At 41.7% G+C, this 13,124-nt stretch overlaps 1 protein-coding gene across 1 annotated transcript; it reads left to right on the top strand.

Moving 5' to 3' along the window:
* The first annotated feature begins 742 nt into the window (after positions 1 to 742).
* Positions 743 to 12,018, top strand: LOC119661159 (outer dense fiber protein 2). Its single transcript, XM_038070375.1, has 2 exons — positions 743 to 1,677; positions 10,387 to 12,018. Exons 1-2 carry the CDS (start codon positions 950 to 952, stop codon positions 11,879 to 11,881), a joined length of 2,223 nt encoding a protein of 740 aa, XP_037926303.1. The 5' UTR covers positions 743 to 949; the 3' UTR covers positions 11,882 to 12,018.
* Positions 12,019 to 13,124: the final 1,106 nt, after the last annotated feature.

Below are 13,124 nucleotides of genomic sequence, written 5' to 3'. Positions count from 1 at the left end.
AAATGCTCATCGATATTTTTATGCGGGTTAGTCAGTGTGTCTGCGGTTCGATTAGCAAGATAACTCTTCCACTGTCAAGCGACAACTGGATCATATAAACGCTGTTGAAATTGGGGGCCGCAGATCCCCAATCCAAAAGGAAGTGGCGTTTTCAATACGCAACCGAACGTAAGCGACCTTCGAGTTACTTTTCAAAATTAAATCTATATTATTCCTCGCAACTCACTCCCTGGAACCCCTAGATGTTTCAACGAATCCACTTATTCTTTTGGATTTCCAATGACGTTTACAGTATTGCTGTCAGCGAGCAAGGGTCCGTTCATAGAAAGTTCATTTTTTACTTACAGTGTCATGTCAAACTTCGCAGCCTGGACCTGGTTATTATGCTTGATTTGAATTTATTTCTGTAGGGAAAAATAGGTGCTTGGTAATTACATATATCAAAAGCAATCCAATTATAGTAGAGTGTCATCACCTTATTCCGCATGAGCCAGAAAAGTTAGTTTATGCGGTGAAAACTAAGTTTTAGACTCGAGACAGGGGTGTTCATTGGATCCTCGGAATCTAAAATTCTAACTAAGAGTAACATTATGGTAAACGACTTTCGAAACATGGCTTACAAATGCACACAAAGTTATTCTTCCTTCTTAAATCAAAAATCAAATAAAGTATGAACTCCATTTAAATCAGGAGGCGTCGAATTGAAGTGATTTTTGAAGCTTGAAAACAGTTTGATGAAATCTAAATTTATTGTAGGAATGTCATGCATCCTTCTTTAATTTTTTTTTAATTTTCTGAAAAAACACGTAAAATTTTTCTGGAAAGTCATTATAATAGTGAAGAAAGAATTACTTCTTAGAAAGTGTAGATAGAGAGGGTTTTTGAAAAAGGAGCATAGAGAAGGACTAAGTTTATATAAAGCTAAGTACATTAGTAAGTTTAAGAAATAATGGCAGATGAACCACCAACAGAGGAACCAGCTGCTGAAGCAGATGCTGAGCAAGCAGAAGAAGCGCCTGCTGAACCCCCAGTTGAACCACCCACTGAGGAGCCACCTGGTGAAGAGCCGACCCCTGAAGAACCAGCCCCCGAAGAACCTCCTGTTGAAGAGCCAGCAGACGAACCAGCGGAAGGTCCTGCAGAAGCCGGTACTGAAGAAGAGGCTCCTTCACCTATTGAAACCCCTCCAGTTGATGAAAAGTCACCAGTTGAAGGAGTTGAAGAAGGTGAAGAGGAGGGATTTATTAGTGAATATGTTGAGGAAGAGCAGACGGAAATAGACGAAGTTCCTTCACCCGAAGAAGAGAAACGGTTAAGTCAGATATACGCTCAGTTGACTTTAAAGATAATTTCCCAAAATAAAGTTTTGAATGAGTTGAAGGAGAAGGTGAAACAGAAATGTATGAAATATCCTAGAACTGCATGTGAAGAGAGAGAAATATGTAATTTGAAGATATGCATGGAGCAAGAAAATTTGAAACTGCAATGTCTTGTGAAGAATGCAATGACGATACAGTCAAAGGATCCTGACCGAAAATGGCCGCCAATTCCTGTGGAGACAACATTTGATGAGGATTGCATGCCACTTCGGGTGAATTACAATGCTATGACAACGTGTTTCGGACCACTGAAGGGTGATGGTGGTCAAAAACTAACCCGAAAATGGGAGGATGTAAGGTGAGTTTTTGTTGCATACTACAAGTGAGCGAAAGGCATTGCTCTTTAAGCTACTTGTGGCAATAAAATAATATAAATGTTATTTTCACAGTACGTGTATAACTTAAGCTTCGGATTTTATATATGGTTATCTGTATCACATACTTTTGTATGGGATATGTGTTAACCGCGCCTAGATGGTATGATCACCCCAACAATGTGCGTTAACTTTCAAAAATTTGCCACTGAATAGTCATTCTTTCCTATTGGGTGACCTATCCAATGTGGCTTCTTATAGAGATGTGGTGGTGAAAGCTTAAATTCTAAAGCAACAATGCTACCTTCTTATGCGTTGCTCCTATATAGGAGTGCCGAAAGATAATTGGTACTGAACAGCTTTAAATTAGCAACCCAGTTGAGTAGTTGTTTCTACAGGTTTTGGAAAAAATAATTAGTCACGATTTTACATTGTGTCAAAACATGATGAGATGTTATCAGTGTAGTCAAGGTGTTTAGCAGACTTTTTTAATCTCCAAGAGGAGTTTCTTAGAATAGAACTTTCTTTCGCGATTCTATTGACGCGATTATACAATACGACAAGCACCTTATCATTTCTTGACTTGTTTTACTAGTCGGGTATATATCCTTATCAAATAATTGATATCTAATCCTCTCCCTAACAAGATAATCGAAGGGCATGTATTTTTAAGGTCGTCGTCCAAGGAACAGACTCTCATTATTAAGTCTTTCTAGCCGTTCTTTTGTTAAAAAATTCAGGGGTTCTTGCAAACCATTTGGAGAGCTGGTATTTTTGGTTCATGAACCCATTTCTTTGGGCTAAGCAAAGAAACTTGCGGTTGCTATGTGAGGAACTTAGGTTCAAGTGGATGAGGACTGAGGATTTTTGAAAAAAAACTGTCAAGGTTAGGCTTGAATAGCGTGCTTGTGCGTGTATATGTATAAGGAAGCGATCCCCATTTGGAAACCAGTTTGGTCACGCTGCTCTTTGGGCAGAGGTTAGGCAGTGTCTGAGATGATTTGCGTCTACACTGGATGAAATTATAAGTTGTCTTTCTTGTTATTCTTGTTATAAAAGTTCTTAGCTGGGAGAAAATAACCGATCGATTACTTTCAAACAACCTGGTCATAGCTGCAAACCCGCCGCAGAAACCATTCGGAAAGTTTGAAAAAACTAGTAGGGGATAGAATGCTAGCCTTTCAATGTCATTGCCTTGAGTCCGAATCCCAGTCGCCATGAATGTTTGTGTTCTTCTTTTATTTGTCTCCCTGCTGTGAGGTTATTACTTACACAGCATTAAGTAGGATGATAATGAAGCTGGAGCACAGTCTCACTGAGAATTGAGAATAAAAAAAGCGACAGTAACCACAAGGAGTCTGTGTAGATGTCCTATACTCCACATAGGAGTAAACAAGAAATATCAATACACACAAACGAGGCACCGTCGCGCTGAACCGTGATCTCACGGGATTGTTTCAGAAAGCCCTTGCAGTTTCTGCAGAAATACTACTTTCACTTATTCGTAAATCCTGGGAATCCGAGATATTTCCTAGGGGGCGGAATAAGGGGGTGATTGTTAAAGATCCCAGAAAATGGTGTTCGGCTTGAGTGTGATCATTTGATTAGCACTTCCGTGCTTGCTGCTATTGCAAAGGCACTAGTTCAAATATCCTGGAATAGGTTGAGGAGAGCTTGATAGACAGAGAGTAGAGGAGGGCTTCAATGGACCATGACATTTTTTCTTCAAAACCTCGAAAATACTGATGAAATCTGCTTGCACTCACACTAGGTCATGGACCTGGGAGAAATGGCTCTGGATTTGGGGAAGCAAGCAGTGTTGGAAGGAAGAGCAAAACATTGTACTCTTGTTACCTGCATGAATGGGCGAAAAAATTAAAAGGTCGATCAATTTGTCCATCTTTTTAGTTTTGATTCTGCTGACGGTGGCAGGATGTTACTCGACTCATGAATAATGGTAGCACTCCATCAAGTTATTTGAAAGTGAAAGTGAAGGTTAACAAACAAAACATGCGCTACTAGGCTGACACCAACCCTCGAGAATTGCATCAAAAGCCTTTGCATTCACCCAAAGTCACAGTGTGGTGTGCAATTTCCTCAGCTGGAATTATTGGTCCCTGTTTTTTTTAGGAAAATGAGGTTACAGTGACAGTGAATTCGGATCGGTATGTAAACATGCTACAGAATTTTTTTTTCCACGGCTAGAAAATTTGGATTTGGGGGACACTTGGTTCCAACAAGACGGTGCAATAGCACACACTTCAAGAGCATCGATGGCTGTTTTGAGGGAACACTTTCCAGAGCGCCTTATCTCAATTAGAGGCGATTTGGAATGGCCGGTACGCTCTCCCGATCTGTCCCCTTGTGATTTTTTTCTATGGGGTTTTTTGAAATCCCCCGTCCAAGAAGCCTACAAGATTTGAAGACCAACATCCAAGAAGAAATTGCCAACATAACACCTGCTATGCTAACAAGAGTCACGACAAACGCCAGAAATCGGTTTACGCCATGTATGGAGAATGGGGGACGTCACCTAGCAGATTTGATCTTCAAAACAATGTAAATAAAAACTTTAGACATGTACCTACATTATAAAAAAAAAAAATATTTTCCGATGCATACAATAGTTTTTATTGAGTTTTGAAAAAAGGAAGTTATGCTGCCGCACCCTGTATTATATAATGGTAAAAATTTTATGTCCTTAAGAGTGCAATAAATTTACCTGGTCCAAAACTTTGACTTTCTATAACTGTGTTAATAACATTTGGATTGCCTTCAAACTTTTCAGAATTATGTCTAATATTATTACTTATACTGGCTTGTACTTTCAGAATGAACCTAAGGGGAGTTTTGAGTAAATTATTGATATTGAATAATGATTACCTTTATTTGAGCAGACATTGGAATGGCATGTATTTTGAGACCTAAATGTTGTATAGTATCACTGATTTTTTTCGTATTTTTCGGGTGGATAGGTTTTGAGAACGAGACCTGTTTTACTTTTTGGGGGACGTATTTTAAGTCCCCACTTCCCTGCTTTCCACTCAATATAAGAAATATTTTCAAAAAATACTGATTGAACACTTCATTTGAGACACCACACGACATATTTTGTAAAAACAAATGTTGCTCCCTTAAACATAACAATAAATTATGCAATTCGTTGCACGTTTAGCGGTTCAAAGGCCACATATTCTCACCAAATTTCGTGATGGTAGCTCCAGTTGTTTCGGAGTAAATCTCGTGTGACAAACGGGGCAGACAGACATTGAATCGTTTTTGCTTTTCTGTTGGTATCTTTTATTTTCCGGATAGTTGGGGGGGTTGGTGTTTAGCTGGAGCCTAGCCTCTACGCACAGAATATTGGACTCCCACAACGGTACTACCAACTAAAAAACTTTTCGTCGTAAAAGAACTTGCCTGAAACCGTTTGTCACATTACTTCGGGTTAGCCCGCCACCTTAAGAAGCCCTCAAATCAGGAAATTTCTTTCACCAGTGGGAGTGGAGAAGATGGCAAGAAGGGAGCTGTCAGTTCAATAAACCCCCTGCCACCCTATCTATCTTCTATGCAATAAGGGCAACCCCAACGTAGTACGCAACACGGCTCCTCCTGTCAGCACTCCTTGGCTGGCAATGTTATCTGGAGGGAGCTCCTCTGTGTTTAAATAAAGTTGTTGACGAATCCCATCTCATGTTTCACAAGAAAAAAAGGTGTGGTTGGTATCGTTCACAACCCCATTACAAAACACACAATCAGGAAATCGTGTTTTCCTAATCTTGTGCAGGTAAGACTGAACACTTCCGTGCCCACTTAGGAGATGGGTAAGAAAAGATGGGTAGAAATAGTCTCACTATGCTTTCGATTCAGCCACACACCTAGGTTGCCAATGAGCTGCGGAATCCGTCTGCTTCTTGTCTCGCCTTGCCAATGAAGCTGCTATTCATTTAGTGTACGTTCCCTTTCTTCATGAGCAACTACCTCCCTTGTGTCTTCTCATTTGAGCTCCTTAGCAAGGAAGGCAACGGGAATTACTCGGCGCGATCACCATCATAGCCGGAATGGTGCAATAGGTAGACGCCATCCGTAAAGCTGCCCATCTCTGTATTTGCGAAAGGCGCTTATGATACACCTTCTTGACAAGAGCATTAGCCAACACTTTCGCAGAGCAGAACAGACTGCGCTACACTCAATAGAAGATATCACTTGCTAGATGTAGGACCCCTAATGTTTGCCACTAGCTGGCTTAAGCCCGAAATTTCAGCTAATACCTTATGTGTTGGGCAACAAGTGCCACAACATTATCTGCCTAACCGACCAGGCGCCACTCTTCGGGTATGCTGAGTCTTAGCAGACTATCGTAAGAAGCGTTCTAAAGGAGCACCACACTACCCCTGACGTTATTCTCTTCCGCTGACCGTTTAGCTTCTCATAGAGCAGGGAGCGGCTTCTCGGATAATCACCTAATATTCGCAAGGGATATCTCAACACTTGATATGTATTGTCTAGCGTGCCTAAAATATCTTTCCATCTTGTGGAATTAAAGACATCAAGCGTTACGTTACGCAGCTCAGAGTCACCTTTCCTTTTGCTGATCAGCATAAGCCTCATCATATTTTTATAGAGAAGACTGCCTCTTCGACTTCTTTCATGAAGAAAGTCAGGTAATCCTCGGTGCCTTTCACGCTGCTGTCGTCAATCCGAACGGGATGTGTAGGAAATAATGCCCGCACAATACGGTCCACCTGCTTGGCCTCAAGTGAGCAAGTACCGCAGAGCCCAGAACCGGATTACCAGTTTATAACAGAGTCTTTCCCCTTATGTTTATCGTGCTGCAGAGTCTCCGTTTGGCTGATCTGGCTGATATGTTACAAGTCTCATACTGGTCGTTCAGGCGTTTTTTCAAGCGGCCGAGTTTCGAATAGGATATTGGCCCTTAAACAATCAACTGAGTAAAATCAGAGTGGAGAGCTCTGCTATTTGTATCTAATGAGAAGAATAAAGAGGAGACGATCTTGCATTCGCATGAGTGTTGCAGGTAAAAAAACCCTTGGAGTGAATATGATAGGGTGTAGCACTATTAGCTAAAGATACTCGAATGAAGTGTGAGTGCGTTTCAAGTACAGTTTTCATATTTCCCTAGCTTAGCCCTAACCGGTGACTGAAAATTTGTTCTGTGTTACATTACACTTTCTTCTTCCTTTTTTCAAGAAGATTTGAGAAAAATAGCTGTAGCTGGATTTTCAGCTCCATTTATAGTGAACCATTTTTTCCACCTAAACTGAAATGACCCACTAAATTTTACCATGAATTCATATTGGGCTTCTGACCTTTATATCCCGGAAAATTCCTGATAGTATCATCGTGAATAGGGGTCTAGATTGAGATTTCCGCTTTCGGGGCTTAGTTTACCGTTCGGCTCCTGAATATTGTGATACAAATTAGCCCCATAGCCCCTGAATTTTGTGATACAAATTAGCCCCATAGAAGGTAAAAATATTCTAGTAGAGGCGGAGTATTTTGTTCAAGTATTACTTGGATATATTTATTTATTTATTTAAAGACTGTATTTGTCTTTAATCAAATAAATAGAGTAGTAAAGAAAGTAAACTCCTGATTACATATTGCCCTCAGAGGGAGGAGCAAGGGGCAGAGCCAAAGGACCCAAGCTGTATGGTTTTGCAGGACCGACATTGCCTCGGGTTTCTGGAGTGAAAGAAGATGTGGAGCTTTGCGAAGGGTACTTCACAAATATCCGCCCTACATCTACCACGAGACGCGATGCGGAAAATAATGTCGGAGTTGGCAGAGCAGTCCATCAGGCAATTAAAGAGTTTGAAAAGGGTACACATATCAAGAATAGTGCACAGGGGGAAGACTCTCTTTGAAAAAGAGGGTCCGGGTGAATTTAGGTTGTATAGCTTCAAAACGGTCACGGTTGCCATTGAAGATTACACCTAGGTCTTGAAAGGGGGTCAGTAGTGAAAGCGATTGTCCGCCAAGGCAATAGGGAAAGGACGTTGTGGGGTTTTAAGCGAATAGCACATCCAGTGGCATTTGTTGACATTCAGTGTCAGCTGGTTAACAGAGCACCAACGGACCAAAGTATCCAGGTTGCACTGCAGGAGAGCAAAGTCCAGCGGAGACGAAACGGCTGCACACGAGGAAGGAGGAGAGGTCATTGATAAGAAACAGGAATGGTAGGGGGCCAAGTATAGAATAGCAGAGGAAGGAGAGAAAAAACGGCATGAGTATCCATGAAAAGAAATTTTGCAAGAACACGCGGTCAGCCAGTCGTAGATGTATCTTTCGAAGATTTTAGAGCCAGACGAGAAAAGGGTGATGCGACAGTAGTTCACAACTAGTAAAAGGTCTCACTGTTGAGGGTAGGGGTGAGGAAATACACAGACGGAGGAAAATGTATTTTTACAGTTTACAAGGAAGCGGTTAGAAAGCTCATCGGGACCAGATCCGACATTGGTGTCCAGATTACCGATGAGGAACTCAACTGAGGAAAAGTGAGGTCGCAGGATTGTTGTAGTGAGTTGGTAGTGGAATAAAAAAATTTGATACACGAAGGGAAAAATGGGTGGGGTTACGGGAATGGCGAGTGCGGGACTAACATGGTTTCAAGTTACTGCTCTTAAGCGCTATTTTAATGATCGACTCCACAGTAGAGGGCGTAGCTTTGAAATAGGGAAGGTCGGCGACGTTTTTAGAAGTGCGAAATTTCTTCCGCAATGCATATTTCAGGCAGATGTTATTAAGGATCTCCGTTGTGAACCAAGTTGGGTAAGAACGAAGACAAGTACGAGAAGAAGGGACATAGCAGGACAAGAGATCAAACAGATATTACAAAAGGTGCCAAAAGATTGATCACACATAGAGTTAGATTATATGTGATCCCAGTTGATTGACGATAAGACTGAGTTGAGATCGTCAAAGTTGGCTTTGTGGAAGTTGTACTTAACAGATTTACGTGCAGTTTTACAGTCTGAGCGTGGAAGTTCTGTTTCAAAATGCAAGTGGGGATGGTGGTCGTCAATTTTGACATACAGAGGGGGACGGGGGAATAGAGTGGTGGCGCTCATGGAGGTTGGAAAGGAAGAGATTGAGGCTGTAATCTAAGAAGTTTAAATAATACTGATATTCCAGCTTAAAGATTAATATGGTGAATATTATGGAGAATTTTGAAAATACTCACCAAGGCTCAGACGGGTATCTCAAAAATACTCTTTGCTTTCAAATTCTCCTGGGAACCGGTTAGTTCAGCGAATTTATTTCTGCATTGAAGTTGGTTTAATGCACTAGTATTCTCTCCTCTGCCATACTCTGGAAGAGCTAGACACTTCTAGAGCAGATGATGTCTGCTATTCCAGGTTATTCAACCAGGTGTGTCCGGATGGCTCAAGTGGTTAGAGCGCTGGGCTGTCGTGGCGGAAGGTAGGGAGTCAACTCTCACTGCTGGCAGACGGACTTGTTATCGTTACTTGATGGTCGGGTACCAGTCGATTCAGTTGTGCATGAGGACCTGAGTCAAATCAAGGTAATAATCGCGGGCGAGCGCAGTGCTGACCACGTTGCGTCCTATAGTTTATTGTAGTGTACTGTTACGGTCTTGAATGAAGTGCTCTAACACACTTCAAGCCCCTGATTCAATATGGATTGTTGCGTCAACAATTATTATTATTAATCGTAAGACAAACGGTTTCGTCCAGGGCAGAGGCAACTCATCAGACGCTGCCTCAACCTCTGCCCTGGGAGCAGCGTGACCGTGAGTGGCATCGGATGGAAAACGCTCCATTTATATGTTAAGGAAAACACGCCAAGGGTGCGAATTATATCCAGTGGAAACCGATAGTTTGAGCCTGAGCTGGCTAAAGCTAAATTAATTGTTTAGGATAAGTGCTCAGGCTCAAACTATCGGTTTCCACTGGATATAATTCGCACCCTTGGCGTGTTTTCCTTAACATATAAATGGAGCGTTTTCCATCCGATGCCACTCACGGTCACGCTGCTCCCAGGGCAGAGGTTGAGGCAGCGTCTGAAGAGTTGCCTCTGCCCTGGACGAAACCGTTTGTCTTACGATTTTTAATGCTTGGGTGCCATGCCCCAAACGAGGGATCCGCGGACCAAATAAACGTGGGAGTAAGTTGCTCTCCATTTGGTCCGGTCCAACAACAAGTGGTTGTGGACTTAGGATCCCTCACTTATCCTAAACAATATTATTATTAGTCAACCAGGTTTGGAAGGAATCCAACGAACAAGATTAGTTACTATCTTATCAATCAAGGACGGGTTAAATTGGTAGACTGTAACAAAAAGTGCAAACTTAGAACTCTATTTAAATTCATACTCCGCCAACCCTTTAAGACAACGAAACATGGTTGAATCGTCCGTATTTTCTTTTCTTCTTTAACGTGGCCTTGGAGCATTGCCCTTCATGTGAACGAATGGACATCATAACTGGCGCTATGACTGTCCAAAGACCGTTATATTCCATCAAAATAAACTTCATTTTAGAAGATATGAATAAATCGATCCTTTTTTTATGTCTATGGAAGGTAAGTTGAGTCATATAAAACTTCACCATTGCTTTGTTGCTCCATTTCCATTTGTGAGCCTTACTTTGAAATGTTATAATTATGCCTTTCATGGTTATATCCACAATATGTAAGTGCAACCATTTTCAGATGTACTTCGACCGAAACGACCAGCCAATCGACAACTGACGACAGCTGCATGAAGATGTCTAAATCAGCTCATGGAAAACAGAAAAAGCGTGGGGGACAATTTTCGAAAGAGCTTTCACGAAGTTACAGTATGCAGGAAAAACTTGTTGCTGATAATGCGGATTTGGAGGGGGATAGGTACAAACTACAAGAGGAATTGCTTAGTCGTGACAGGATGATAGAATGTCTGCAACAAAAGGTGTGTTTGATGCATGCTGAACTTACTAAGCTTTGTCGACAGACTCACGGAGGAAACAAAAAAGACAGGAAAGGTTACCTCGATGAAATACCTAAATTGCAATCCCGGCTGAAGGATCAAGACTCAACAACTAAGTTACTTGCGAACGCTATGGATAGAATCCAAAGCGCTCTCGATTGTCTTAAGTTGGAAGTCGACGCTGTGAAAAAGTATAAAGATCGTAGTAGTCAACCTGCGGAAAAGGACACCAAAAGCGGTAAATCCCGTAGTGGAAAAAACGAACTGCAGAATCTGAAGCAAAAATACTGTGAACTTTTGGAAGACTACGCCAGCAAAGAACGGGAGCTTTCCGAGCTCAAGGAAAAAGTTGATGCTTTTATCGAAGGAAGGCAGCTAAATAGCAGTAAAGCTGATGCTGGACAGGAAGCTGAAGTGCGATTGTTGAGACAAAAGCTTAAAGAAACTAGGGAAGAACAAGAGGAATTTAAGGTCATTATCTGCGAGCAGTCGAAGCAGACGGAAGAGTACCGGGAGAAGTATATGTCCTCGTTGCAAAAAATCGAGGAACTCAAATGCATTTTACAGAAAATGGAAGTTGATAATAAACGCATCGAAGACCAAATCAATTTAGAAATCCAAAGGATCAAGGACAAGTTCCAGGAGAAACTTCAAGATTGGGCTCACCTCCCTCAGATGTTGGAAAACGAACAAGTCAAGCTTGCTCAATGTTGTAAAGAAAAGGACGAAATGGAATCAAAATTGAGAATAGTTTGTCGTGAGCTTAAAACTCTCAAGGCACAAAAGAGTCTGGATACAGGTGAAAAAGATGATCCTGACAAGTTGCATCGTTTGGAGGAAGAGCTTGCTGATCTCAGAACCCAGTATGACATGCTTCTGGAATGCAAGAATCGTCTGTGTGAAAAATACGAACAAGTGAAAAAGGAACTAGATGTCCTGAGACAAGAATCCGCCAAGATTATTTGCCGCCTTAAGGAGCGCGCACAATCGAATCAGGCAACCCTTCAGAAACATATCGACGATCTGGAACATGATTTGGCTCAATGCCGTGCCACTGCATCCCTTTCAATTGCCGATCGTGAGGAGGTGATTAAGGATATGCAGTCGCAGTTGAATGTTTTAGCTTTGAGTTTTGACTCCGCCCAGAAACAAATTAAATCGCTGAAGGACCATATTTGTTACCTGTCCCGAGGGAAAGCGAATTCTGTTGTTATTGCACTGCAAAATCAGCAAGTGTGAGTTTTGGTATAAATTTTGAAATAAAATTGAAGGTAAAGTCTATTTTGGAATTAATTTCGTTCAACTTTCCTGCAGTTGGCTTGAGTTTATTTGTATTTGTATTTAAAAGCCTTAATAAATTGGAGAAAGTTGTCAGATTCTGTTACTTTATTTTGTCTAGCCTAAGGTATACGAGTATCTATTTGCCACTACAAAACAATTTCACGTCTGCAAGGTTTTCTTTCTAGGCTCAGAATGACAAGCTTGTGATAAGAGGCTGGGGTTACTAAGAATGAGTAGTTGGTTGAATGCGGATGAAGAATACAGTCGGGAAATAACCCCTGTGTTGAATATAAATCGAAATTTTTGTAAAGAACCACTTCAGTAAAAAGAACTTAGTTTAAATAGGATTTTGGCGGCTACGGAAAGCATAGGAGAGATGAGTAGTGTTGAGTGTCTTTTTTTTTGTTGCTATACGGAGCTACAGTGAACATGTGTGGGACATCCTGACCCAGCTGGGCCACCATTTAGGTGGATTTTTCTTTAGACCCCCGTGCTCGTGGCGTTGCAAGTTTGCCCTTTCTTGACTACTGCAGTCGCATTTAATTCTTTAAGTTAATCGTCTTTCGATTTCAACATCTCCCCATATACACTTTTGGAGTTCTCGTTTGCCTTCCGTGTCCCTCGAATTTTCTCATTTGTCTCACGAATCTCAGGTAGTGAACCTCAACATGCTCTGCAGCTTCTATTCCATTATGACATTCAGGGCAATACGTGCATCCACGACCGGGTTTTGTCAAGATCTGGGTGATATTGAAGTTCGGGACTATTTCTCTGCTTAAGCCATCCCATGATGTTAGGAATTAGCTGATGGGTCCACGAATCCTTCGAGGACTCAGCCCATAATCTCAGCACCGACCTTGCCGGATTCGTACGTTCTGTCCACTTGCCCATATGGCCTGCTTGGTGCAGCTGTACTCTCTAGGGCCCTCATCCGTCTCGCAGCAGAGGGACTCCTTCGAAAGATAATTTTCGACCAGGGCACCTACTTTAGCTAATGTGCCTTTAATTTGGTTCCAATAGATCAAGTTGAATCTGTTTTTGACTTTCAAAGTTATTTCGATACCGGCACCCTATAGAGAATTCTTCACGTCACTTGCCAGATTCATCAAGGTGCTGTTTGCATCCACATTGGTTTAGGCGCACGGAAAGGTGTGCTGGGAGATCAGGGCATAATATATTGGAAAAGTCGAAAGGGAAGGGA

This window comes from Hermetia illucens, chromosome 1, assembly GCF_905115235.1.
Source record: "Hermetia illucens chromosome 1, iHerIll2.2.curated.20191125, whole genome shotgun sequence".
NCBI classification, from domain to species: Eukaryota; Metazoa; Arthropoda; class Insecta; order Diptera; family Stratiomyidae; genus Hermetia; species Hermetia illucens.
This window is presented reverse-complemented; position numbering and strand designations above follow the sequence as displayed.